Source organism: Eumetopias jubatus, unplaced genomic scaffold (assembly GCF_037043125.1).
Source record: "Eumetopias jubatus isolate StellerSeaLion01/CBP00866 unplaced genomic scaffold, mEumJub1_p1.0 scaffold_5, whole genome shotgun sequence".
In the NCBI taxonomy this organism is placed as follows: domain Eukaryota; kingdom Metazoa; phylum Chordata; class Mammalia; order Carnivora; family Otariidae; genus Eumetopias; species Eumetopias jubatus.
This window is the reverse complement of record NW_028274811.1, coordinates 142,506,032-142,533,806: the sequence shown is the minus strand read 5'-3', so window position 1 is coordinate 142,533,806 and position 27,775 is coordinate 142,506,032. Positions and strand designations below refer to the sequence as shown.

The following is a 27,775-nucleotide window of genomic DNA, read 5'->3' as shown; positions in this document are numbered from 1 at the left end:
GACAAAGCCAGCATTTGTCTCGGGCAGAGGAGGTTCACGTAAAGAAATAAGCCCCAACATAAAAACAGGGTTTAAAAAGAAGATAAGCACTCTCTGACAACATAGTTGGGTTTTATAACAGTGTGGTTTTCCATGTGTGGATGTCTGCCTCAGGCGAGCGGTCGACCCACACGTGCCCGGTTCTCCCCCACCACCCTGGAAGGGGGTGTCAGATCAGCAAGGCGCACCGTAGCATTCCACCTTGACCATCACTATGCTTCCCTCTCCCAGTGTCCCGGTCTCAAGATATGACGGCTGCCTAGCTCACCTCTTCCTAGAAGCCAGCAGCCTGGTGATGAGCTGTCACCGGCCACAGATCTACTTGTCCCTAGAGCATTCCTGATCCAGCCAGTGAGCCAGGGCCTTCTTTGTTCAGGGCATGGATAACTCCATTCACTAGATTTGTATTAAATTCCTTACACTGATCCAAACTGATCCATCCTTTGTGTTCTCCACTATCAAAAATTACTCTATTATTTCATTTCTGAGGAGTTTTCGAATTTCCACTTCGGCAGTGTGTGATATCCTGTTCATCTGATTAGCCAAGCAAAGGATTATGCCATCTGCTTTCATTTTTATTTAGTTTCTTCGGGTTTCCTTATTGGAAAGTCAAGTGTTGAAATTGACGTGGAGAAAGATCTTTACGATGAGACACTTTCCTGACTAGAAATTCTGACAGGTTAGCATTCCCCTCCCAAGAATGAATTCGAGAGGGAAAATGGTGCTTGCAGTTCCGCATTTGTTGACGTAGCCACATTTTCCAGTGATTATGTAATGTTTTAAGCGTTTTCAGAAACCACACTAAGAATAAAGAGCATTTAGAGATTTCTCTAAGAGTTAAAAGAGCAAAATTTGCACGTGCGACTTCCGTTTGCATGCATGTCCGGTTGGATAGAGGTTACAACCCTTGTGTCTCTGTTGCTCCGCGTGCTGTGTGGTGGTGAGAAGCCATTCTCTGTTCATGACCTGACTCCCTAAGCACCTGACAGGGACACTGCGCTTTCTGTCCCCACACAGCCTTGCTTTCAGCCTCCACCAAGAGAAAGGTTGGAGAGATTGTTTCTCTTCGAGTCCAGTTGTTTCTAGTTGAGTCTGGTGTTAATTGATGCCAGTGATTACATTGTGTTCTTCCATTCAGGGGTCCCCTGAGGTGGGCTGCTAGTGAACACTAGTGTGAATTCGTGGAAGGGGGCTGCACAGGGAGCGGTGAATGTGCTGGTCATTTATGTGCATTTTCTCAGGCCGCAAAGACCATGTGTTCTTCATTAGAGTGCTATGCTGCACCTCTGGGTGAATCTAGGGATTATTTAAAAAAAAAAAAAAAACTCAGGAGTTTAATCTTTCTCTTCATGTTTTCTGTGTTTACTTCATCTTCGAAAGCAAATACAGAGCTCACATTTTTGCATTAAGGACTCCCCTTGCAAATTTGCTTCTGTTGTTGCCACATTTTTCACTCATTACCATTCCACAGACTGTAGTGCTGCTCAGTACCTCTCTACAGCTTCTAACTTTTAAAAAAGATTTATTTCCTGCGTTAACGTGAATTTGTGTGACAGTTACAGGCCAGAGTGAAACCCTGGGAATGCGGGACACCGGAACATAGGTGTGGGGGAGGGGGGCAGCAGATAACTGACTGAGGGTGCGCATCCGCTGTGTGTCTCAACCCCCAATGCATCGTTACTAATGCTGATTCACATAAAAGGTGCGTGGAACATAGATAAGAGTGAGGTAACTGGAACGAAAAAGAAGTCAATCAAGAAAAGTTTTCAGATACTTACAAATAGAATATAGACTTAAGTTTGGAAATACATCATGAAAATACTTGCTCCAGTGTTCTGAACAGCCAAAAGTGTAACTCTATCCTTGGGCAGGTCAGTTTCCCCTTCAGTACGTGAAGTTCCCCCCAATAACACCCGAGCTTCGTCTCCCTCGTCATTGTCGTAAATTAACATGCTTAGCCTGTGGAGGTCGTTGTAATCGCTGTGTGACGCAGAGATGCAATCCGTAGAAACGCGTCTGGGAGAATAATTGACTGATTGGCTCACTTTTTGTATGATCTTCAAGAGGATTTCTAGTGTATTATGGCCTTCCCCCCCCCCATTCCAAAAAGATGTTACCTTGATTCCAAAAGCAGGGAATTAAAAGCCAGTTTGAAAAGTATAGAGATGATAGTCATTTACTGAGAAAATTTTGCTCTGGAATATTTGAACCAACCCAGTCAGCAGCCATAAGCAAGCAACTTCTTCTTTGCTCCATCAAGTAAATTTTGAGATCTGATTTTCTGTACATTGCGACCTTCCTGGTATGGTACAAGAATCTCCTAAATTAAAATGTGATTTACTGTGTTGAATTCTTGACAAGAGGCTTGAGAAACTGCCGAAGACCAGGTGGACCTGATTAAACCCTGCCCAGTTTGTTCTGAAATAGTCTGATGGAATTATTTTCAGACATGAGAAGCAGCTGCCCCAAAGTGGCCTTGAATTATCTTCCTTTAGCACATAATCTTTCTCTAGCAATAACTACTGAAGAAACCTTGAAGAAACATTGCTTCACGTCCTTATAACTAGAATTATAAATTAGCGGTTTGCCCTGGGAGGGTGCTGAGCTCCGAGTTTAGGTTGATCCTGGTTAGAGGATGTATCAAGACATCACTGCATTGTTCATTTGACAGGGATTTTTGAGCATGTACAATGGACAGAAAGATGGGAATATCATCCTTCAAAATGAGCTACAGTCGTTCTGGGACACTCTGTGCAGGAGGATTTGAAATGTGAGCCAGCAGTTTATTGGAAAGTCTCCCAGGGTTGAGTGTATGCATCTGTGTGGCAGTCATGCCTCATCAGATGTGACGCGGCTGTCAGCGCTGGTCCCGTGTGTGCGTCTGGGTGACATTATGTGGAGTGAGGGGTGCTTGTCTCTGCAGATGGGCAGCGTGTGGTGAGGTGCTGCGGCGCCCACCACCCGGGAGAGATCAGGCCTTCGCTGTTCTGTCCCTCCATCCTGGGCCTGGCCCGGGGGGGCCTCCCTCCCCGCCGTGTGCCTCCTTCTGCAAATTCTGTTTCTGTGCACCAGTAGGAGGATGGCCTCCTGTTTGTGTCAGACTGTGATTTTACAAAGACCGTGTTCATTCCTGTCCTCCCAGCAGCCTGGGGAGGACTCACTGTCACTCCACAATCAGGAAACTGAAGGCCTTGGCCGGTACCCAGCCCAGGACCTGACGGGACGGGGCTAGAACCTGACCCCATTGCTTTTGAATGACTATTCATCTGGAAAGGGCTCACTTGAAGGTAAAGGAGGCTTTAAACTCTGCAGAGACAGCGTGAACAAACGACAGACCTCTCTGCCCTCCTGGGGCCAGGTGCCGTGGGGACAAAAAAGGAAGAAAGGCAGTAGGGGTGCCTCGAAGGAATGCCGGGGTTTCGGGGAACTGTTTTCCACTCCAGGGGCTGGTGTTCTTCGTTCTGTCCACAGGCGCACTCAGCACTGCAGGATTATAAACATCCCGAGACTTCCTACCGTCATAGAACAGGGAGAGGGCTGAAATGAAATGTGATCCTTCTTAGTCTGCAACTAGCAGGATATGGTCCTTTCTCCTTTTTTTCTTACAATAAAAAAAAAGTGCTTTATTAATCACAGATGTCTCAGATTTAGTGACTGGGACGAGAAGGCGATTCATCTTCGCCCCAGTCTCAGTGTTCTGTGTGCTCACGGGGTGCGACTCCTTCCTGCAAGGGGCCGAGGGTCAGCACTCCTGCCTTCCCTCCTTTCTTGAGTTGCTGCCCTTTTTTTAAGAAGAAATCTAGCATGGACTCTGTGTGAACTCTGACTTTAGCAAAGAAGTTGCTAAACCAAAGGCTTGGTTTTCCCTTCCAAATAAGAAGAGATAAACCTGAATTGATTCCCTCTCTTAGGCCTCAGCAGGCCACAGATGGCTTCCTCATGTATACACTCGAGTGCCTTTTTAAAAGACTGTGATGGGCTGATAGCATCTCCTTATGCTGCTTTTTCTTCTTCATATGGGACAAGTTTTTACAACAAATGGGAAGAAAATGAATTAATCCATCTGAGTTCCTTCATTCATCCTTCATCTCAAAATGATTTTGAGGATGTCCTGGTCATCAGGAGAGGCTTGTGATTACCAAGATGGTTACCCCGAATCCCCGTTATCTGGGTCCTTGCAGTTGCATAAATACAGTGTAGCAGGAAGTCCTGTACTACGGAGGAGTCCTGGAGAACGTTGCCTCAACCATCCTACCTTTGTAAATAGCACTTTACAGTTCGTAAGGCTCATTAACCCCATTATTTCATATGCGATCCTGTGATAGCCCTGTACGATGAGGAAATCCAGGCGCCAGAACGTCAGCCTGGGGTCATGGATGTTGAGTGGAAGAACCAGGCTCACGCTGAGACCCTTTGACAAAAATCCAGAATTCCTTCTGCCATGCATAATTGACCCTCCCTCTGGACCTTGAATCGGTGGAATTTCCCCGAGCTGAAAAGAGGAACACACATCCCCAAACCAGACATGATGTGACTGCAGCCATTCTTGGGGGTGGGAAGGCTGGGGATGGCGTGAGAAAGCAGCGGTCCTGAGTGTTGAGTCTTTTTCTTTTCCAAGAAGTTAGGAGTTGAGGGGAAGGCAGGACATAGTAAGTGGAGGTGGAAACAGGAACAGATGCAGTTTCTCTGAGTGACAAATGAGTTTCCATCGTACTTCTCAGGTTGGTTCGGTCCCGAACCCTCTTTCTGTCCCCTGGCCCCCACCATGCATGATGGGTGCTGTTCACGTGCACAGTACCCTCACCAGGGACTCCTGAGCCTGCCTCTGCCTTGCAAGAAATCGTCGCATAGGGCAGGTCATTACAAGTATAGCCTCAGTCCACTCTGAATTACCATCTTGTAAGTAAGTGATTTACAAACTGGTGAACGTGGCTAAGATTAGATGTTACTTGGAGCTCCCCCTTACAACTGATGTATATACCACCAAGTCAGGACATGACCATTCACTGTGGTCAACTTAAGTTATCAGGCAATATGCTTAGTTGGGGAGCTAGCCCGTAGTTGGTAATCAACTTGCTCACTCACACATTTGTCATTTACTCAGCGTATACTTACTTAACTAAGCGCCAAGGATGTGCCAGACATCCTGTTGGCAGCTGGGCACATAGTTGTGAACAAACCAGACCCAGTGCCTGCCCACATGAAGCCTGGAGTCTAAGGTCACGGTTGGCTTTCTGTCTTGACAATTACCCAGCTGGGAAAGTACTGGCATGAGATGGTTATACAGAGCTGGGGCCATAGGGCCCTCCGCCTGAGGATTACTGTTACTGGCCTGAGCCATGCACAGTCTAATCCAAGCACAAAGGTGAGATTTTAGAGGAGGGGGGCCTGCCTGCGCAGTGTTTGTACCTGGGCGGGACACTGCCGACTCAGCACATCACAGCCACCAGGAACTGTTCTGGGAAAGGCACCTGTGTGCAGACCAGTAATTTAAGGTCTTCCCAAGGAGACCTTCTAAGCCCTGTGTTTGTTTTATGACTTATGCTCACCTTGTGTCCAATAGCATTAGAGACCTTAGTTTCACTAGGTACCATTAGGACATGTTTAATTTCAGATTTGCAGCAGAGCAGTTGGTCGAGTGGTTAAAGTCTCTTCTTCACTTAACTAAAAAAATAGGCCCTTTATTTCATTCTATTAATAAGTATATTAAGTTTAAATAATTTTTAAGTTTTTAAATTTCTGATTTATGCATTATGTCACAATCCAGTGAAGAGCATAAAATGGGCTATTAGAATCCATTGATTTGGGTAAAAACGTTTATGTACTATAAAAAAAAAAACAACAATTTGTTGTTTTTCTTGGGAGAGTGTCAAACAGGTGAAGAATTGAGCATTACTATTAAAGACGAAATGGAAAGATAATGTATCAGACCTGCACTAGATAAAGTATCTGCTAGTCCTAGAGACAGATGAAGAAAGTTTCCCTCTACCTTTACAGACTTCTGAAATGACATTGTTTTCCGAGGTAAAATTTAAAATTCAACGACATTGTATAGGGGCGCCTGGCTGGCTCAGTCAGTAAAGCATGCGACTCTTGATCTCTGGGTCGTGAGTTCAAGCCCCACATTGGGTTGTAGAGATTACTTAAAAACAACACCTAAAACAATGCACTTAAAATTCAGGAAAATTTTCTTCTTAGTTTGTAATTGTGCTAGATTTTTCTAAGCCCTAAACGTTCCAGTAAAGTGAAACAATGTCATTAAGTGGTTTGATAAACAGCTGCTCAGGAAGAGAACTGCTCTCCCTTTCAGAACAACATTCATCGCAGGTGAGTTCTGGCCTTGGGCAGCTCTGCCTCCTTCCTGGGCCTGGGAGGGAACGTCCAGGCCATGTTTATCATGCCTGACCTGCCAGGTGAGGAGGAACTCTCTTTTGAACCTACTTCCCAAAATGCAAAGAACCAAATCCAATGCAGCTGAGCCCACAGAGAGAAGCTAGAAAATGACGTCTCCCGTTGTTCTTCTTGAGCCATTTTTACAACCACCAGCTCCTCTCCAGGCAAGGCTAGAATGCCCTGGGGGGGAGCAATCCTTGTAAAGCCAGCCAGGTCCCACAAAACGTTATTGATGCCTCCTGAGGCCCGCTGGGTCTACTGACCGGAGGAGATGTCCTTATGCTTCAGGGGACTGCTCCGCGTTCCCGCCCACCATGCTCTCCACTTCCCGGTGGCCCTGCGGCTTTGGTGGACAGAGCCCGTCAGAATTCCAGTGGGCGTCCGCATCTCACTTAGGATTCACATGATGTGCTCTCCCGTGCCACAGTCCCTCAGATTCTCACTTTTGGGCATGGAACACAGGTGAGGTTCGTTCGTGGGCTCAGGTGGTGCTCCCCATTACTTGTAATGTGTGAGAATTCTGCTTAGGAACATGAAGACCTGGCATTGGTTTGGTTGTATTACAGTAAGTGGGCCTCAGTCTCTTTCCTGCCCGCCTCGGCTCACAAGGCACAGTGGGCTCTGTCAGTGACAGCTCATCGAGGTTGGCCAGCCTCCAGCTGTGCACCACCTCCACAGTCCTTTGTCTGGTGCCATTATCCAGCTGGACGAACGTACATTGAAGACAAGATTGTCCTACAAATATGGATGATGATTGAGCTTGCTCTTCTTCTTGAGGCTGGGGATTTCTGATGTTTCTGTTTGATACATAATAGGTGCCTACTGTATGCCAGGCACCGTGGCAGGCCTGGGGAGTACCGCAAGTAGCAAAGCAGATGAGACCCCTGCCCTCATGGAGCCCTCATGGAGCTGACGTTCTCATGATCCGGTTACATGGGTTATTCAAGCTCAGCTAATTCGAAGGCCAGCTTCAGTGCTGCCTCCTTCATGAAGCCTTCTGTGATCCTTCCTCTCGATTCCCCTTCTTCTCAACCTCCAACAGAATTTGTACTCACTTACATCATGTGTCACAGTCTGGCCTAATAGTTATGTGGTCCTAGAAAACACTGCATGGTGGATCCCATGGGTGAAGGAAGGTTTTATTCCTCTCCGTTCAGTGGCAGGTACAGGGCTTGGCTCCGAGTCCCAGCACAGTAAATGACTGAAAAATGTCGCCTGCTGTGGCTAGCGCAGATTATTGCTAATAGTCGGAACTTTAAAAAAAAAAAAAAAAACTTCAATTAAATAAATTATCAGGGCGCCTGAGTGGTACAGTCAGTTAAGCAGCCAACTCTTGGTTTCAGCTCAGGTCTTGATCTCAAGGTCATGGGATCGAGCCCCAGGTCAGGCTCTGTGCTCAGCTCAGAGTCTGCTTGAGAGTCAGCCTCTCCTGCTCATGTTCTCTCTATCTGAAATAAATCTTTAAAAATTAATTAATTATCCAGACCTTCCTCTTCTTTTTGTCTTTCTTATTGTCCTTCCACAAGAGTTCCCGGGCACTGTTTTCCTCTTTACCCTTTCTCCTAAATCAGCACCTGAGAAAGTTTCTGGGAAGTTCTTACAGAGGGTGCTTGTTGCCGCCTCAGCGGTTCCGTGCTCTCTGCCTCTCCCCCAGACAGTACCTGAGGGAAAGGGGAGTGATAGGGAATCATGGTAGGGACTCTCATTTTAAAATAATGTTAAAACTAAAGAAAGAAAGAAATGAATAAATATATATACACATACATTTATGTATGTATATACACACAGACCAAAAGGTTTTTTACTCTTCAACAGAATACTGTATCTGTATTGATTGGTTTTTGAGAAAATCTAGATTTTTAAGAATGAGTGATCCTGCTGTTTATGGACGATTGTATCCTCTACCCGTGCACGGCTTAGTCCAGGGCAGGAACGGGATGGCAGTGAGACAGGGATCCGCTGTCTCGTCCCGGCGTCTGGAGCATGAGTGGGAAACTGCTGTGGACTCTTGCATATAATCACAGGATTGGGAGGGATTAGCGCTCCTGCTTTGTAACTGCGGCGCATGATGGTCTCCAGTGCCACAGAGGTAAATAAAGCAAATACAGGTGTCCGTATGATAGGATCTTCTCCCAAGATTAATTTTAATGTATTTTTAAGGCTTCAAAAGATTTAAGAAAATAACAAGCATAGTGAATGATCTTCTTCCTCATTCCATTTCTTAAAGTGTAAAACGTTTTATTCCATTCCACGGGGGTGATACCCTAGAGTCAAGTACTCAGGAAAAGGCCAACCTCAGTGTCCAAGGTCACCGGTTTTCCGTTTGTAAAGTAATGCCTCATAACTGCATGGATTTGGTGAGTGCCACCTTTTCCTAAGCTTTTTTATCTCTCTCTTTTCCTCCTGAAAAATCGTCACTTCAGGGTTGACTAGATTTTTGAGATCCAGTGAGAAGATGCATTTGGATATATTTTCTGTAAAGCATTTTGGTTATTTGAGGAAGGCTTCCCCTCACATTTCTTTTAAAAATGTGTTGTTGTTTTTGTTAATTGCTGCTGGTATTTACTTCGACTTGAAGTCACTTCAAGGTTGCGCACAGAGATTCTGACACCAGCATGGTTCCAGAGTCTGGCCATAGGCTGGCTCTCCCCCAGACCAGCCAGGCTTTACCCCTTCCACAGCCGCTGACTTTGCTCTTGACACAGCTCCCCAGATGGGTGTCATTTGTCCCAAAGTCTGACCAGGTCAAATACGTAGTGATTCGGGTGCATGCACGCACACACTGACACGGAGTTGTACTTGCATTCAGTCAAACTAATACATTCTTTTGTCAGGATTCGTTTTTAATTTCCTTTAAAACCTTTCATAGCTTTTGTTTATCAAGAGAGTGGATGAAAATAATTTTAAAAATTCTGTCTTCTGAGCCCTGTGATATTTTAAGTGATGATGACATTTGCAGTCTGTGATGATGACACTGGCCTTTAGCATTGGTAACTTGCGGTTTTTGGAGGGAACAGTACATCTTGAGAAGAGTGTCTCTGGGAACAGCTCAGGTTGGGGCCCGCTTTGAAAGGTGTGTGTGTGAGAGATGGGACCTCGGCCTCCAACAGGTCCGCCCTGCAGGTGGTGCATGGGCAGGCACAGCCGGGCGCCCCCCTGCCCGCCACACGCAGCCTGGCTCTGCTGCCAGGACGCTGGGAGGATTCTTTGTGGGCCGTTCAGTCAAACCTGCTGTGTCTCTCTTGTCCTTCAGACTCACTATCCGTCTCCAGTAACGACGCCAGCCCGCCGGCCTCGGTGGCTTCTCTGCAGCCCCACATGATGGGGGCCCAGAGCTCCCCGGGGCCCAAGCGGCCCGGAAACACGCTGCGCAAGTGGCTCACAAGCCCGGTGCGGCGGCTGAGCAGCGGGAAGGCCGACGGGCACGTGAAGAAGCTGGCGCACAAGCACAAGAAGAGCAGGGAGGTCCGCAAGAGCGCCGACGCCGGCTCGCAGAAGGACTCGGACGACAGCGCGGCCACCCCGCAGGACGAGACCGTCGAAGAGGTCAGAGCCCCACTCGGCTGGAGCCCGTTCACCGGGCAGGGCCACTCACTGGGCCCGCCGGTTTCCCCTGCAGTCGTAGGAATAGCTGCGTCTCGTGAGCACACTCTTTTGGTTCCGTTTCTGTAGGTCCCTGGGACTGTCTGCTCCTTAAATCCCTTGTCAGCAGACTGTTGGGATCGGTGGGGACAGGTTGTCCCCACAGCAGCTCCACGTTAACATGGTCAGGACCCGTGGTGGCTTCTGAGAAAGAGCTCGGAGGACAGTGAGCCTCTGCGCCCCTCCCCCCTGCTCGGTCCCCCAGGTATGGGCACCCCCAGGCCTGCTAGAAGGAAGGGGGTGCTGTGCTACCTTAGCCCTTCTGTCCACGTGCCACAGACAAGCCGGGGGTGCCGTTCGGTGCTGCAGGCCTAAGCAGTCCTAAACCGTGGCGCAACCCTGTGCAGGCAAAGCACCAACTTCAGACATGGAAGGACTGGAGGAGCGTGTGCATCCTCCCCCATACTCCTACTCCTGTCTGTGCTCAGTAGGAAGCACCCAGTGCATTCAGTTCGCTAACCAATAAATGCTGGATTATTGCCATGTCATTGAAGATAAATGTCTATTGATCAGCCAGGAATTTTTTTAAGTTTCTTTTTGTTTGGGGTTGGGGAGCTTTAAATGATACTGCAAGGAACAGAGTTCCTTCATGATCCCAGGCTGGCTCTGTCAGTGAGGGACCCTCAGAGTTTTTAACTGAGACCACCCCCCCAGCCCTGCCCAGCTCCCTCAAAAAGAAAAAGGCAGACAGAATGGATAAGATTTGTATCGTTTAATTTATTTTGCAGACATCGGTTTTCTGCTGCTCTTTTCCTGGGCATATTTTGCCCTGGGTTTTCACTAGAGTATGTGGTTTATTATGTCCTCATCTGTCTTTTCTACATCTGTGTCCCCTTAGTGGAAATAAAACTGACAATTTTTCTAAAAGTGAAAGCAGAGTAAAATTGAGGTGAGACTAAATTCAGATTCTCCCTGTGCATTTAGAGTTACATTGTTCTTTATGCCATTATAATTTCAGTGAATTTTATTCTAGCAAGGTACCAAAAATTAAGGCAGACCAGAGGAACTGAATTGACCTGAGAGTTACTAACGGTTCAGAGTTCTGAACTGACCCGGGGTGGGGGCTTGGGGGTTGAAGATGAGAGGTGTTCAAAGCCTAGTGGGTAATGTTGGCAGAGACCCCTTCAGAAGACACGCGCGGCGGCCCTTCCGTCATCCAGGTCGGCAAGTGAAGTAGCTGGGTTGCAGGAAGGGGATGAGCAGTTACTGTCAGGTGGGAAGAGCTTGCTGCTGATTTCTGTCCTCCCCATTCCTGTCCCAGCTACACTTTCCCAGTGAACCCCTTAGGGCTCCTTGCTGTGATCTGACCTTGACAGTCGGGCCTAGCATACATATAAGGAGCAAACGTTGGTTTGATTTCAGAGAGGCCGGAACGAGGGCCTGAGCAGTGGCACGCTCTCGAAGTCCTCATCGTCGGGCATGCAGAGCTGCGGGGAGGAAGAAGGGGAGGAGGGGGCCGATGCCGTGCCTCTGCCCCCGCCCATGGCCATCCAGCAACACAGCCTGCTCCAGCCAGATTCACAGGACGACAAGGTGAGCGGCCCACGCCACTGCAGCCCAGCCTCGCTGCGGCAGCTGGTGGCTCCAGGGCTGTGAACAGCCACCTGGAAAATGTGCTGCCCATTTTCACCCCAAAAGTACAAATAGCAAAGTCAATTTAGACCAGGCAGTAGGCCAATATGTGTAGTTTCTCATACTTGTATGAAACTACTTGTATAAATACGTTCAGTGCATTTTTAATGATGCTTCAGTAACTGTTACTTTTAAAGTAACTTTATTTTCTGTGTACCGTGCCGCCCGGGGTCCCTGAGAGAGGAGTCCGAGAAATCACGCACAGTCTTGGTGACTGCGTCCCTGCGCGGACGTTAGGCCATCTTGCTCCCCCTGCGAGGTGTTTTTGCACACGGGCATTGTCTTCAGCTGGGATTGTACCCGTGCCCAGTCCCTCTGTCCAGCGTGCCTGACGTTAGCGTTTAGGATCAGCTGGGATGTGGGGATAGGTGTCAAGGTGTAGGGATCAGTTCAAAACCCTAAGTCTCCTCTTTGGGTGTATGTGGAGGCTTCAAACCAGGCTTGGGTTTTTGTTTGTTTAGATCTAAAACTGTTTTTTGTGCGCCCCCGTTGTAGAGCCCTAAACTGTCCAGGAGAAACCTGGTAACTGGCTTGCGCATCCTCTTGCATTCTGGCCCAGGTGTTGCAAACCATGCTATGAAGTCATTGCTAGAGGGGTGCCTTGGTTTTTTGTTTTTTGGTTCTTCTTGTTTTTTGGGAGGGGGGCAGTAACTACGCTTTCTGAATAAAATAGATGTTTTCATCATTTTTGCCCATTCTTCCTCTTTTTTCCTTCCCTGACTCCCTCCTCAGTGCTAACACGGTCATTTGCTGGATTATCTGTGTTTTATGACCTGGACTCTGCCCTGGCCCAGTGATGGGCAGCTGTGAGGCCGAGGCAAACCATGAGTTAGTCTTAACGTGGGCGGCCACCTCCCACCTCCTGGGAGCCCACCTCCTCCCCTGTTGTGGCACTGAGTGCCCAGTCAGGGCACTGTGGGGCTCGGCTAGAGAGTGTGGCTTGGGTTGGAGTCTGGAGTTTGGAGGCATGTGAGGTGCAGGCAGGCGCTGAGGGAGCTGAGGTGAGGTGAGGTGACAGAGGGCCTCACCCCCCTGCACAGAGCGGACTTGCCAGGAAGTGGGAACATGTCATTTCTCAGACAATTCCTAAACTATTTTGTGGCATCCCAAGCTGTACCTTCCTTGAAAGCAGGAAACTGAAATTTCGTAAATCTGGATGGTTAGTCAAAGGGAGATGTGGGGCCTGGTTGACTTACTCCCCCAGTAAGAGTGTTTTTCTCCATGTAAGGAGTGGATTGCGCTGTATACTTCAGTGGCTGAAATCATTTGTTGGTTATCGTGTTACCTCATTGGATATTATCAGTAGCAGCTCTTCATTTACAAAAATCTGTAGTGATATTCCCAGAGAGTATATTATCTTGTGACTAATATTTTGTTTTGTTCTGTTTTCTCTTTTTGTAAACTTTCACTGCAGCATTACGTTGATTTGTGTTCTGTGTCTGTTTTGGCTCAGTTTCCTTACCTCTCCATTTGAATATCTTTGTTTTCTTCACCCCATACTCCAGATTTCATTAGACCAAACCAACATTTGTTTTGCAAATCCCATATCTGGATCCACACGTGTAAAAGCTGTGAATGTACAAACCCGTATTGTCTCCTGTGAGACATGCCTTGTCAGGACAGCTGGCCATGTGTCGCATGCATCTCTGCTGTCCTTAATATGAAGCGAGGTTCATATTACACCCCTCTTCTAGTTTCCAGTTAACTGATGGCACAAGTAATCTGCAAACACATTGTGTTTGCTAATTACTGAAACTTGAATTCAGCAGCCCCTCCTTCAAATTCCTTACCTGTCAAACCCCTGTACACCCTGATTCTAGCCGTAAATGGCATCTCATGGCTTGTGAGGCCACAGATCTTCTGTACTCTGCACTAATCATTGGGGAAATGGATGGCACAGAAAATGGTGAGCTTGTCCCCCCTCTTCCCTGTCTGGTCAGTGCACCCCCGGTTCCTTTCCTTTTCTTTCTTTTAACCCCATAAACACAGGCGAGCCATTTTTAGTATCCTGTTTGGTTTCCTGATTATTTGAGGATCACTCATTAGACCCTAAGCCTTTCATTCTTGCGTTGATCAGATTCTGTGTTTTTTCCTCCTCAGCCACTTGCCTGTAGCTGGCAGTTGCAAAAGAGACAGTTAGCAACCTCCCGCGCCCAGTCACCTCTTTGAAAAACATTATGATGTTACATGACTGAGGATTAAAAACAGACTTTGTCTGCTTACCACATGTATCCCAGACAGGTTTTATTTAGTATTTCATGTCAGAATATTGTAAATTTAAAAGGATGACTTTAAATAAATGCAAACAAAGACAAACTTGTGGTCTTTTTGTCTGGAATTACTTTGAAAAAGAGATTGAGCTTGCAGGAGAATTTGCTGTCTGTCCAGTGACTAACATGAGGCATTCCCCTCCCCCTTCTTTTTCTCTTCACTTCTTCCGCAGGCCTCGTCTCGGCTATTAGTCCGCCCCACCAGCTCCGAAACTCCAAGCGCAGCCGAGCTTGTGAGTGCAATTGAAGAACTCGTGAAAAGCAAGATGGTAAGGCTTCCCAGAGAAAGTCTGAGGTTCGGAAGCTGTGGTAACGGCTGCTTGCAGATGGATGTGCCCCTGTTCATGTCATGCTCCAATCTGCAGAATGTGCCTGTGGCAGGTTACACAGGTGGAGTCCCCAAGACCACCCTCACTCCTGACCAGCTGCACGTTTGGGGGTACCCAGCATCACCCTCAGGTTCAAGAATTCGCTTGAAGGACTCACAGAACTCAGAAAAGGTGTGATACCCCTAGTTGTGGTTTCTACTGTGAAAGGACAGATTAAAATCAGCCAGGAAAGAGGTGCGTGGGGCAGGGTGCAGGGAGGGCTCCAGGGTCAAGCTTCCAGCTGTCCTCTCCCAGTGGAGTCATGCAGAGCACTGACTTCTCCTGACCATGATGTGTGACATTGTTGTGCATCACATATGTAGAGTCTGGCCAACAGGGGACACTAACCTGCGCCTCGGTGTTCAGAGCTTTTATTTGAGCTCAGTCACATTCACAAGATTGCCTGCTGGCATGGCTCCCCTTTGTCTCCTGCCCCTCCAGAAATCAAGATACCACGTGGCCCAAAGCCCCCACCAGGAGTCACACTGTCGGCATGGACTGTCTGTCTTGGCCCAAGGCGCCTAGGTAAATAGACATGCCTATCAGGCAGGACATCCAGGGGGGTTAGAGGCACCTTCCAGGAACCAGGATTAATCCGTTCCTGCATCTACATTGACTGCAATGCTAGCACCATTTTAGCAGGTGTGGTCAGTTCTGCTCATGTCCACAGGGTTGCCCACGGTCACTGGCACACACCCATAGCTTGATAGTTCCTTTTGAGGTCTCTGAGATCTTTCGTTTGGATTTGCAGTATATAAGAGAGAAGAGCTTGCACTGTTACGTGAGGGCTTTCTTTTCTTAGTGACCTCTGTATTTCCAGTTGGTCAACATGGATTCATTTAATAAAAGCTCCAAAATCAAAATACTGATTTGAAGTTAGATAGGTGTACATTGCTTCTAACTGATTCAAATCAATTAATTTCTGTGTTTCTTCAGTTTTCCTAACTGTGAGATGGGAAAACCATTAATGGTAACAACGCTTAAATTTGTTGTATATCTTACAACTCCCATGAAGTTACTTAACATCTTTTAAAAGTCACCCCTCCGAAAATAAAAATCCTCCAGCCTCTCCCACCAGTCCCTCTTCCAGAGGTAACCACTGTGATCAGTTTGGTTTGTTTCCCTCCAGACATTTTCTTTGCAGGTACAAACATATATGGGGAGGGGAGAGTGCTTGTCCATGCTCTGTTTTTCAAAATGGATTCATTCCGTTTTTAAGATTCTAAGACTTAATAAATCTTGAGGAGCTTCTCACATCAGTACATAAGGTTTCCCTCATTCCTTGTAATAGCTGTACAATATTCCATAGCGTGGATGCAGTGATAATCTACTGAGGGATTACTCTATACCAGGCACTATTCTATGCCTATATTAACTTATCAGGAGCCCAATGAAGTAAGTACACATTACTGTCATTTTATTTTACAGATGACAGAACTGAAGCTACAGAGTTTAAAAACTTAACCAGCCAGTAAGGGGCAGAGACCTGATTATACTATATAATTTATTTAAAAAAATAAAATAAAATTGTGTTCAGTTTTGCACTATTGTAAACCCCCATGTTGGTTGTATGTGTGTGGTTAGATCTGTAGAGTAAATTTCTAGGACTGGAATTGCCAGATCAAAGAGTATCTTTTTCAAGTTAGAAATTTATCTTCCTTCCAATAAGCATTAACTGGATAACGTTGTATCATCCCCATTTCTTCTACCCCTGGACAGATTCTGATTAATCATCTGATCTTTTTTTTTTTTTTAATCATCTGATCATTCTACCTATCAGAGACAGCAAGAGAAACTGTCAACCTGTCTGTCTGTGCGTAGCACTGACCCTGGACACACGAGAGAGACTGGAATTGACCACATTTGCTCTGAAACTGTGGTTGACTCAGCCAAATAGGAGTTGTATCAGGAAAAATTCAGACTGTTCCACTCTGCCATAACTGGAATTTCTTCCCAGGTAGTCATGCTCTGAAAGTGGCACGATGGGCTTGGAAGTTAGACAGGAAAGTTGCTAATACTTGGTAGAAAACCTAAGAACCTGACTCCACTGGTCGAGAGTTTGGGATCATTTCAGTTTGAACTAAGCTGAACCACATCCTGGCTGTCTCTTTCAGACTACTTGATTGGTGGTCTAAACAAAGGATACTTAAATTGTACGCTGCGAGCTTTCAGGCATCCTTAAACATTTTAAAAACAGTCATTTATACTCCTCAATTATATGATCATTAAAATCATTCTGTCTAATAATTGAAATAGTTTTCCCAAGCAAGGTTATGAGGTGCCCTTTGTCAGCCTGCTCGTCATCATTCTGCCAGTGTTGGAATTGCGTTCCATTCAGAGTGGGCTGAGATTCGTTTGTCATTAAATCACATGGACTTGAAATGGAGAGGCATTCTAGGACATGGTTTCTTTAGCTCTTACTGCTTCATTCCTTCCTTTCAGTTCCAAGGCATTAAACTTTACCAGTTGAAACTCAGTTCTTTCTGCTCAGGTTTCTCCTTCAGTTAACAGGCATAAAGCTCTTGGCATCGTGGAAAGGGCATAGGTTTCAGAGTCAGATACACTCGTGTTCAAACGCTGCTGCTTACACTCGGGCTCTCCGAGCCTGTGTCCTTCAGCTGTAAACTCGGCATAAGGACTATTTGCTAAGCTCCCAGCAAGGTTCCATCCACGTGGGCAGTCACTAGTGCTTGCGTATTTGTGCTGTTGGAGGACCGTGTTTATGTTCTTCATGCCGGACTCATCCCATCCTCATTGTCTGTGGAATGTAATCTAGATTCTGCCCTCTTTTTCTGGCTCAAGGGAAACGTTGCTCTGTGTTGATTTCCTGTCACTAATGCTCTGATGTCAGAGGAGAACTGCTGTTTGTCAGTGAAAACTCTGAATCATTTTACTCTCTTTTCACCTGTCCTGCACATGTGACCCCAAGTTCCTCCTGCACGTTTACCATGTGCTGTAGGTCCCTGGTCATCTGCATTCGTTTTCTTGTGGGTGACCTCTCAGACTCTAGGGCCTTCATAGTAGAATTCGTACACTGAGTTGGTTGTCCTTCAAAAGCTACATACTAACTTACTGGCCTGGGAAGAAGTTGTTCAACTGTTACATAGTATGATATTTGGGGAACTGAACCTCCTAACCCTAAAACCTGCAGAGTCCATCTGAAAAATAAAACCACGCTGGGAACTAGTTCCTGGGGTTCACTCTTCTCCCTTACCACCACACCCCGGGTCCAAGCGCTGTGGGAAACATGGTGCGTCTTTCCCAAGCGCTGGCAGCCCACAGCCACAGTGACCGTTTGCTCTTGACTTTGGGGTTTTCTCTGCTTCGTTGATCTAAATATAAAGGGAGACATGAGAAAAAACGAATAAACATCTACCTCAACATACTAGAAAAACAACAGAAATAATGAGTTGGGAAATAGAAAAACAGAATAATAAATAAAAACAAAAATTTGTTCTTTGAATAAGTAATAAACATCAGGTAATCTCAAGAAAATAGAAAGGGAAGCACAATTTCACTAAACAAGGAGTTATATGGGAGGGGCAAACTAAAGTTAAAAATAATCATAACACTTTTTTTGAGGTCCTTGAAAGTAAATTGGAGAACCTGGATGAAACGGGCAGTTTCCTAAGAAAATACAGTTTACCAAAACTAACCTTAGAAGAGATGGATTATCTGTGCAGATTCCTCATCCAAGGAATAGAGCAAGTTGACAAGAACCTGCCCACAGAACACCACCAAAGCCACAGGACTTCACAAGTAATTCACCCGAATCTGTGAAGTCCCAGGAATTCTCATTCCACGAGGCTTGTGCGGTCCGCGCCTCCCGTCCACACCCTTGGCGGTCCAGACAGCCATCCCACCAGCTGACACCAACGAAGTCCACTGCTTGGCCTCCTTGCTCGCTGCTCTGTGTGAAGGGACATCTGGAGACATCTTTATTTTCTTTCTTTTTTTATCACCCTTGAAATGAACAGAACTGAGTCTAATGAGCATCAGTTGCTTCCTCACAAATCTAGACCCAAGACAGTGCAGAGCATCCTCCCCTCCTCCTCCGGACCCCAGTCTCCCGTCGAAGAGCTCCGTGATTCACGAGCACCAAGCAAGCTCATGCGGCTTCCTGCAAAGTGTTTGCTTCCAGTAAAGGCCAATAGCTAATTATTTCAAAATAAGAGTGCTATTTTCTCATCAAACCCCGTTCCCTGACTGTCTTTCACAAATAAGTGCAGCAGTTGGTGTGTTTCCATGCTCCATGGGTTTGGTGAACAAAACTACATGCACAGACTTTGTGTCCTCAAAGCTGTGCTTAGTGACGACGTCAGCATTGGTCCATGCTCTTTAAGGGGAAACAATTGGACAAGCATTAGAGGTTTTGATTTGATGTGAAATATTAAGTGTTCTTGCAGTTTGTATTGAGCTTTTTGTTTGAAGATAAGTTAATCACATTTTCCCAGTTCCCGTCTAGATAAATACTTCTTGATCATACCTGTCATCCAGCTGGGTGTTTTGAAAATTTTGAAAGAACTACAACCCATACCCCTTGGAGCTTTGGGAATTCAGGTTAAGAAACACAGTTAATATGTACCAACTAGAAAGTAAGCAGTCGCTAATCATTGTCACATTAGTCCAGGGACAGAAGTCAGTATTCATCTTAGATGTGTTGAACACCTGCAAAGCTTCATTCCAGGGTCTGCAGGGAATACAACACTGAAGACAGTCACTCATGGAAACTCAACTCCAGTGGAGGAGAGGGAATTTAGGATATGTCACCGAGGCAGCATGACAAGTGCTTCCTACCGAAGAGAGGAAGGACGTTGCAAGTATCCAGAGAGAGAGCTCCATTCAGCTGGGCAATGTGTGTGTACTGAGGGAGGAGTCAAGGCTTCACGGGTAATCAAGAATAGTCCCCACCCTTTTTAAACTAAAATAGAGATCGCTGACATTGCTGCGTAGCCCACCAGCAGGGGATACAGGTGATGTGCCCGGGGTAGGCTGGCCTGATGGAGGAGGTTCCACACGCTTCTGAAACGGCCCTGCTGTCATACGGCAGGAATATAACTGCGAAAAGATGGCTACGTGGGGAATGCCTTAGACACCCAGAAATGGGGGCGGCGCTGTGATGGAGACAAGTTGGGTTATTTCTAACTATCTGGTGACAAGGAGTAGACTTTATTAATGCGTATAAATGCACTGTCCTTTTTGTTCTAACGTACCTCGTTTATCAAGCTACTCTTGCTCAATATTTGTGTTAATAGTGGAGGTTTTTGTTACGAATACCGTGTGACATCACAAACATAGATCTTCTGATTTTACCATCAGGACTTCTGTCCTTTCTGACTTACCTAGGTTTTCTAATCCTAATTCCAGCCTCCTGGACTGTAGGCGGGAAACGTGACTGGTGGTCTGGTTTTCTTTCAGGCACTGGAGGACCGCCCCAGCTCGCTCCTTGTTGACCAGGGAGACAGTAGCAGCCCCTCCTTCAACCCTTCGGACAACTCCCTCCTGTCCTCCTCGTCACCCATTGATGAGATGGAAGAGAGGAAGTCCAGCTCTCTAAAGAGACGGCAGTAAGAGACGTTTCCATGTCAGCACTGGCCAGCTTTCCTCCTGTCTCTGTGACCTTCACAGATGTGACAGGGGTCCGTCTCTGGATGCGCGCAATGAGTAGCCCCAGGGTTGCTCCTGGAGTAGTTGCATATGTCTTTGAGAATCTCTCAGAGCCTCAGAAGGGTGCAGGGAGCCATAGCTGCACAGTTTGTTTTTTTTTAAGAGTTTGGAAATTGTTTGTTTATTTATTTATTTGATTTATTTTGAGTAAGCTCTACACCTGAACGTGAGGCTCAAACTCATGACCCCAAGATCAAGAGGGCCTGCTCTGTATTGACTGAGCCAGCCAAGCGCTCCCCCATAGCTGCAGTTTTTGTTATTTGTGTGTTCTACTTTATTTATAAATAAGAATGATACAAGAATATCTTCTGTCACTTCTACTGAGAAACTCCTGTGCTTTCTATTATATACGGACTTGTGAAGGAAAGAAGGCAAAATCAGATACAGTCCCAAAAACTTGAATATTTTTTTTAACATAACCTTAGTGATAGTGTTTCTCAGTTCCAGTGAAGCCACTTACGGTGAAAAAAGAGAACCCTGGGAAATATTACAAAAGGTTTTAACCTTGCCTTTGGAGAAGAGGAAATTCTTGTGTGTAGGGAGACTCGGTTTTACTGAGTGCTCTACCCCGACACTCGGGATCCTAGGATGATGGCAGGCTCACGGAGAGGCCCGGCCAGTGTTGGCTGAATTGGATGGATGCGCAGACCAACAGACCTTTTCAGGCCAGCTGAGGTGGTTTGCTGTTCTGATCAACTGATTGTCTTCTCTTATCAGAGAGGCCTTGCAAACAGTTATGAGCCTTCGGAAACACTTCTGGATGAGTGATCAGACCCGAAGCTTTAAACATCTGAGTTACAGTTTCTTCTCGTAGGTCCAGTGAAGCTTAAAATGACTTAATCATTTAAAAACAGAACAAAACAAACTTGCTCCTTTTACTGTTATGCCTTTATAACAGAGTTATGTCCCAGCCTCTCTTGATTGTCCACATGTGTGACCACAGTCTACAGCTCTTGTGGGTTACGCACATGAACCCGTGAGTGATCTGGGGCACTCGGGAATTGGAGACCCAGTTGTGCAGGTGTGATATGTTCCAGTACAGTCCCAGTGGGAGCCTCACCTGACAAAAGCAAAGTGCTAAAGAATTCATTCAGAAAATGAAAAGCGTTTGGATTGTAAACACTCGTTTTTCCCTCTCTTTCCAGCTATGTTTTGCAAGAACTAGTGGAGACAGAGCGTGACTACGTGCGGGACCTTGGCTGTGTGGTTGAGGTATATGTTTTCAGAGATTTAATAACCTGTATCAGCCCCAAGAGTTGTGAAGGGAGTATCATGTTTGACAGTTCAACACTGATAACTTCTCAAAAGCTTTAAAAACATTTTGACGTTCCCCCCTCCCCGAAAGAAAACCAAGTTTCAGGAAAATGAAATTTAGCCAATTATCTTCATCTATATTCACTTTTAACTGCTTCTTTTTCACGTGGTATATCTTTGACATGATCACTTTTTTTTTACAATTAAGTTTTTAAATTATCATATCCAGCCATTGTATTTATGACATGGGAATCCTGCCTTTGATTATTTACAAACATGGATATCATCGCAGAAATGAGAACATCGTTGGTTGAAGAAGAAGTCAGTGTGGCCAACTTTGGCTTCAGTTCCATCCTGAATCCACCTGGGTTCAGAGCTGGTCTGTGCCAAAGCAGGCCATTTGCTTATACTTTCCACAGAACAAATACATCACCATCTTCATGGCCCTGAGGTTGCTACACACAGTGTAGCAGCCATAATAGAACCATGGCCTTTCATACTGCATCAAGGGCCCTCTCCAGGCTTTTCCCTGGCATTAAAGCTCAGGGCATAATCATATTTATAAACTCATCAAAAAGCTGTTTTTATACGGTATATCTGTATATACAGTATATACGAATACAGTTTTACCACTTATTCTTTCGGCTTCACAGATTTATCTAGGACAGTACTTTTGGGGTGTTCATTCCATTAAAAGTAACAGCTTTCACAGTTAATCGTGTAACAAGATTTAGCATGCTTGATGCCTCTGCAATTTAAGTAACTTGAATTACTTAAGAGATAAGTGTATAGGCTGAATCCCACTCAAGATAAGTTGTAAATGACATTTTAGCAACATATTTAATCAACTGTTATTAAAAAATCAATTTATGGAAAGAATATTATTAAATTCTTATTTAACAAATTATGTAAATAATCCAAAAAGAAAAGGAAATCTGTTTATGTTCTTATGCTAAGAACAGAGAAAATATATTTCTGGCCAAATAGTTAATGTTTACAAGCTGCTAAGATGATTTGTTTTATGAAACCATTTACATTTAAATGTCTTCAGTTCCTTCAGTTCCTTCAGATCCTTCAGATCCTTTGGATCTACGAATGCCACCAGCTCAAGGAGAGAAAATCATGGCAGTGTGTGTGACCATACAGTCCAAGTGCCAGTGCAGGACTCTTTCCTACGGGGCTTTTTATCTGTTTTTAAAGAAATACTGGGTTATGAGACAGCACATGTGTCTGTTTTGTTCTTTATGACTGTTAGTCCGTAAGTCATTACTTGATCCAGTTATGTCAGTGAAGCAAACTTATGCTTAAATATTCAATTATAGGGCTACATGGCTCTTATGAAAGAAGATGGTGTTCCCGATGACATGAAAGGAAAGGACAAGATTGTATTTGGCAACATCCATCAGATTTATGACTGGCACAGAGAGTACGTAAGACACTTGCCATGCATGACAGTGTGCACAGCATCATCACTTGCTAAATTGCATTGTGTCAGGCAAATGGGAAAGGAAGTGCAGTGGTTCATCTCCTTTTATTACCTGTGTGGCCTCCCAGAGGTAGCTGGTACAGAGGAAGTACTGATCAGAGCACCTGGGTGGCTCAGTTGGCTAAACGTCTGACTCTTGATTTCAGCTCAGGTCATGATCTCAGGGTCCTGGGATTAAGCCCCACATCAGGCTCCATGCTCAGAGCAGTCTGCTTGAAATTCTCTCTCTCTCTGCCCCTCCCCCTGCTGGTGTACTCTCTCTAAAATAAATAAGTCTTTCAGGGAGTTTTGTGGTAGCATGTCATGGCAGTGGGAAGAGTCTCTTCTGCTTGCTGGTGCATCCAGGGGGCACCCGTGGGTGGGGGTGGCTGGACACACCAGCGCCAAGCCTGACTGCCTGGGTTCAGAGCCCAGTGCTGGCCTTGAGCCATTTGCTTCCCTTCTCTGTGCCTCCGTTCTCCATCTATGCAGTGTGGTTCAGAGTCTTACCCAACCCCCTCATGGGGTTTTTCGTGAAGGGAGACTGAGTTAATGCATGCAAAGCACTTAGAACACCCATCTATGTAGAGTAAGCCTCAGTAAATGTTTCTAAATTAGAATTGCAGCCACCTCTTGAATCTATACAGTTAACTATTAGAGAGTTTTGAAGATACTGTTTTTTCTAACAATTTTAATGGAAACGGTAGACAGGACTGCACATGAAAATCACATTTGACCGCAGCACCTTGTCACACCCATCCTAACCAGGAGAAGCTTCACGTGGGGGCTGGTGCTACAGCACATCAGCCCCTTCAGGTCACCTTACTTCAAATTTTAAAAAATCTATAATCATCTGCGGATTGCTTAATGCCAGCCACTGATATTGTCGTGGAGTATTCCAGCGGCCCTATGCTGTTCCTGTGATCTGTACAGGGCGCCTACTTTACTGTCTTTACGTGCCTTGTTGTCCCCATGGCCTGGAGTATGCTCCCGTCCCCTTCAAAGCCCAGGTCAAATGATCACTCTCCATTAGGCCTCATCACTCCGATCAGATGTGCTCCGTCCTCCTTGCAGGTAGCATATGTAAATGTGCTTTTGAAACTATGAAGTACTGTGCAGATATGAGGGGTTATCAGGGGGTATATATAGTAGTGTTTTCTTATTTCTAAATTTATCTCTCCTGATAGAATGTAAAACCCTTGAACCCAGGTACAGGGTCATCATTTTCATATCCCCCTTCATGTCTAATTCAGTCAGACTCGTAGATAAATGAAGGGCCAACTTCAGACACAGCCTGACTGATAGCTCTATTGATTGTAGACTAATTTGTGAACCTAATTTTAGAAAGGGATATTTGGTGCTCCTCTGTAGTCTGCCACCCCTGAGTCCGGTTGTGAAGCCAGGATGGGAAGAGAAAACAGCACACAGTGTTCCTGGGTTGACCAGACAGAGAAGTTGTACCTGGAGGTGGGGCCCGCCACAGTGTGTGCAGAGCTGTAATAAAACCCCAGGTGCTAGAAAATTCAACATAGCCTTAATGAATATGCTGGTTTGTGGGTTAATAAAATACCAGACATAAATATCAATGTAGCTAAGTGATAGCTGAGGTGGGCATGCATCTTCGAGACTGCAGCCCAGAGGAGATACAGAGCAGTTGTCCCACAGCCCTCGTGTTGCTGTGGTTATACCGGATTTCTGTCTCGATGGGAGCTGATATGCATAACCTAGAGGTTACTTTGGATAATATTTGGGAAAATGTTACAAAACTCGCACAGGTAATATATTCAGTATTTTATATCGATTATTATCCAATTTGAGCCTCTTAAAAATTACCATAAAATATACGAAACTCTAGTTTTCAGAAATAAAAATGACCAGTCGTGTTGAAACTTTTATTTTTTCTCTGTATTCAGTCGTCATATGTTACTGCTTGTGTCCTTAAGAAAAATGAGACAAAAATGTTGATTGTCCAAGAGAAGGAAAGGTCGCCAGTCAAGGGATGGTCTCATTCTGCCTTGTCTTTTTCACCTGTGTATCTCTCTTGGTTCCTGTCCTAACAAAATGTTTTCTGTGAACATTGTATTTCTTAAGTATATACTTGACACTTTCCAACTGCTCATGTCACAGCAGACTATTTTGACAAAAATCAGAAGGCCAAATTGGAAACGGCTCTAACATTTCTCTTCTCGTTTCAGCTTTTTTTTAGGAGAGTTGGAGAAGTGCCTTGAAGATCCGGAAAAACTAGGATCCCTTTTTGTTAAACATGTCAGTACAGTAACATTATTTATATTCTGTTCTGATATTATCATGTTTAGTGACTGGTTTTTCAGATTAAAGGAGAACTCACTGGTTGTTTATAAAAGTGCTCATGTTAAGAATCAAACCAAACCATGCAGTGTCAGCAAACTGGAATTAAACCACACTCTTGCACATGAATGATCGGCTTTCCCGGTCACCTAGCCCCCCCAGCTGTGGAGCTCAGCACGGTACAGAGTGGTCAGAAGGGGGACCAGAGGCAAACTTGAAGCAGGAACATTTGGGGATGTCTGTGGGCAGACAGTTCAGTGAAGATGGTGATGTACCTAAACATGCAGTAGGTTTAACGTCGTAGCCAAATACATGTGCGTATCTGAAATAAGTGTGTTAACATTAATGGGTTTTTTAGGAAAAATTCCTGCATTAAAAAAAAAAAAACTAGTGATAAGAGTTTCTGCATTTTTGCAAATCTCTTTTAATGTCTGCCTTAATGGAACACATGTGGATTTTTATATCGGCTTCTGCAATCATTCTGTTGTGGAATGGTTTTTTGGTTAAAATATATGAAAAAAAAATCCATCCTCATATAGGTAGAGAGTTGGAAAGGAACAAGTATTTTAATACTCTTTTCAGGTAATTATGGGTAGCTTTCTGAGATACCACACCAGAACTTGACCATGTGACACTATCTTAAAGGTTAGCTGCCACATGGAATCTGGAAAGCTCTACAGTGGACTTGTGCCTTACTGTTTGACTGGAAGCATTAAGGCACCTCGCACCTGCAGGCGTCCACCCCTGCACCAGCTTGTGAAATAGTGCTTGGTCAGTTGGAAAATAACTGATTCCCCAGTTTAGACAGATCTTCCAGATGCTGAGACATTTTGTTACACATTATCAAAAAGTCGGATTTGTTAATATGGGCAGCCCTCTCTTTAGGCCAGTGTTTAGGTATTGTCAATTTCACAGTGGCAGATACCTTGTTTTCCAAAATTCTGATCTTTAACTTGAGAGCTCAGAGTTTCATTATCAACAGATACTGCCAGTTTGCCTTGAAACGACAGACTTTTTGTTCATGTTCAAGAAGATGTTTGTCAGATACCCAAGTATAAATGTAGTTTGTGTCCATCCTTCTTTCAAGTAAAAATGGCAGCCCACACAACCCAGCAATTTGGCCCACAGCTCAGTGTCACAAGTGCGCCTGCTTGAGACAACTGTCGTATGCCACAGAAGTGTTATGAGGACCTCTGTTTTGTCACAAGAATGTTAAAAAGACGTACACTCCGTGGCTGAGTTTTCATAAAATGGATTTTTATGACTGCATCCAGAACATTCTGAGGTGAAACTGGCAGTCTTCTGCAAATGTGCAGGGGTGAATATTTGCCAAGGTACCAGCTGGTTTTGCACATCCCTGAGATGGTAGCACAAAGAAAGGGGCAAATTCTTTCTTAGCATTAGTCTGAAAATAATTCTGACCCACTGGATCCCCTGGAAGGCCACAAGGACCCCAGGGGTGGGTACACCACACTTAGAGGATCACCGGATGAAGGGATGGCTCACTAGGTACGTTTTCCCCTGCCCTCAGCACCTGCAGTCAAAGAGCTTTTTCTTCCCTGCTAAAGCCAGCAAGGCTTCCTAGAGCACTGGGCCATTTGGAGGGGTGGCAGTAATTCTCTGTTCAACGTGAAGAACCGTGTCCTCTCGTTGCCCCTGTATTTGCCGGGTGAAGTGAGGGGTTTGAAATACCTGAGGGGTCAAGGGGGAAAGACTGCCTTCGGAGCCACAAAGCAGAATGCTGACTTAGTCATGCAAATGGAATGTGCTCCCATGGGCCTAAACCAGTTTTGTTTGAAGAAAATTTCTTTTATGAATGTGCTGAAATGTGTATGTGCTCTTATATTCTAATTGAACTTCCGATTGTTTTAACCCCTCTGTTTGCCTTTTTCATTCCTAGGAGAGAAGGTTGCACATGTATATAGTTTATTGTCAAAATAAACCAAAGTCTGAGCACATTGTCTCAGAATACATTGATACCTTTTTTGAGGTAAGACCCAAGAAAGAAACAAAGTATTTCTGAATCTTTTGTTACAGTCCAAAACCTAAAATATCATGTTTCCCAGGAGCTAAGCAATCCTTTCCTATAAACCAGAGAAATGAGTATGAATTCAGTCTATGATTGTGTATCTGTTAACCTTCAGAAGACTGGGGTCATTGTTAAAATAAGGGGTTTTTAAAGCAGTTTTGAACTTAAGGCTCTTTACAGATTCAGAACAACTCATGATCTAAACTCTCAGCCTAAAAATAAAGCATGTGTTTATATGAATAAAAGAAAGCAAGTGAAAGAAGGTCTTTAAACAAGCAAAAGAAAAGGCTGTTTTGAAAAGCACGCTGAAAGGTCAGAAGAGGCTGTTCTGAGAAATGGCGGAGCCCTGGTGTTTGTGCAGCGAGGCCCCTTGCCCCACCCCACGCCTCTCCCACCTTCCGTGCCGGCTGCTTGGCATTTCTGACTGGCACAGGGCTCAGCAATTGTCCTCTGAAAGGCAGCACTTACAGATCTTTCTTTTCTCCCTTAAAACCGCAGGACTTAAAGCAGCGTCTGGGCCACAGGCTGCAGCTCACAGATCTGTTAATCAAACCAGTGCAGAGGATCATGAAGTACCAGCTGCTCCTGAAGGTGAGGGTTTGCTGGGTGCAGACTCGGGGTCGGCAGTTTGTTTGGTGAGAGGACTGGAGAGGTGAGGGGAAGGAAGGGTTGGGCAGGGGAGGGCAATCTTCCTGTAAAAAACCTAAAG

General features: G+C 45.3%; 1 protein-coding gene across 2 annotated transcripts in view; it reads left to right on the top strand.

The window, feature by feature from the left end:
* TRIO (trio Rho guanine nucleotide exchange factor) overlaps positions 1–27,775 on the top strand; it is a 337,163-nt gene that overhangs the window by 286,497 nt on the left and 22,891 nt on the right. For both annotated transcript variants that reach the window (XM_028097953.2, XM_088023532.1), the window contains exons 35-43: positions 9,686–9,978; positions 11,437–11,607; positions 14,150–14,245; positions 19,763–19,911; positions 21,157–21,223; positions 22,588–22,691; positions 24,926–24,995; positions 26,938–27,027; positions 27,565–27,657. In XM_028097953.2, the coding sequence (XP_027953754.2) occupies positions 9,686–9,978; positions 11,437–11,607; positions 14,150–14,245; positions 19,763–19,911; positions 21,157–21,223; positions 22,588–22,691; positions 24,926–24,995; positions 26,938–27,027; positions 27,565–27,657 (1,133 nt within the window). The remainder of the gene's footprint in view (positions 1–9,685; positions 9,979–11,436; positions 11,608–14,149; positions 14,246–19,762; positions 19,912–21,156; positions 21,224–22,587; positions 22,692–24,925; positions 24,996–26,937; positions 27,028–27,564; positions 27,658–27,775) is intronic.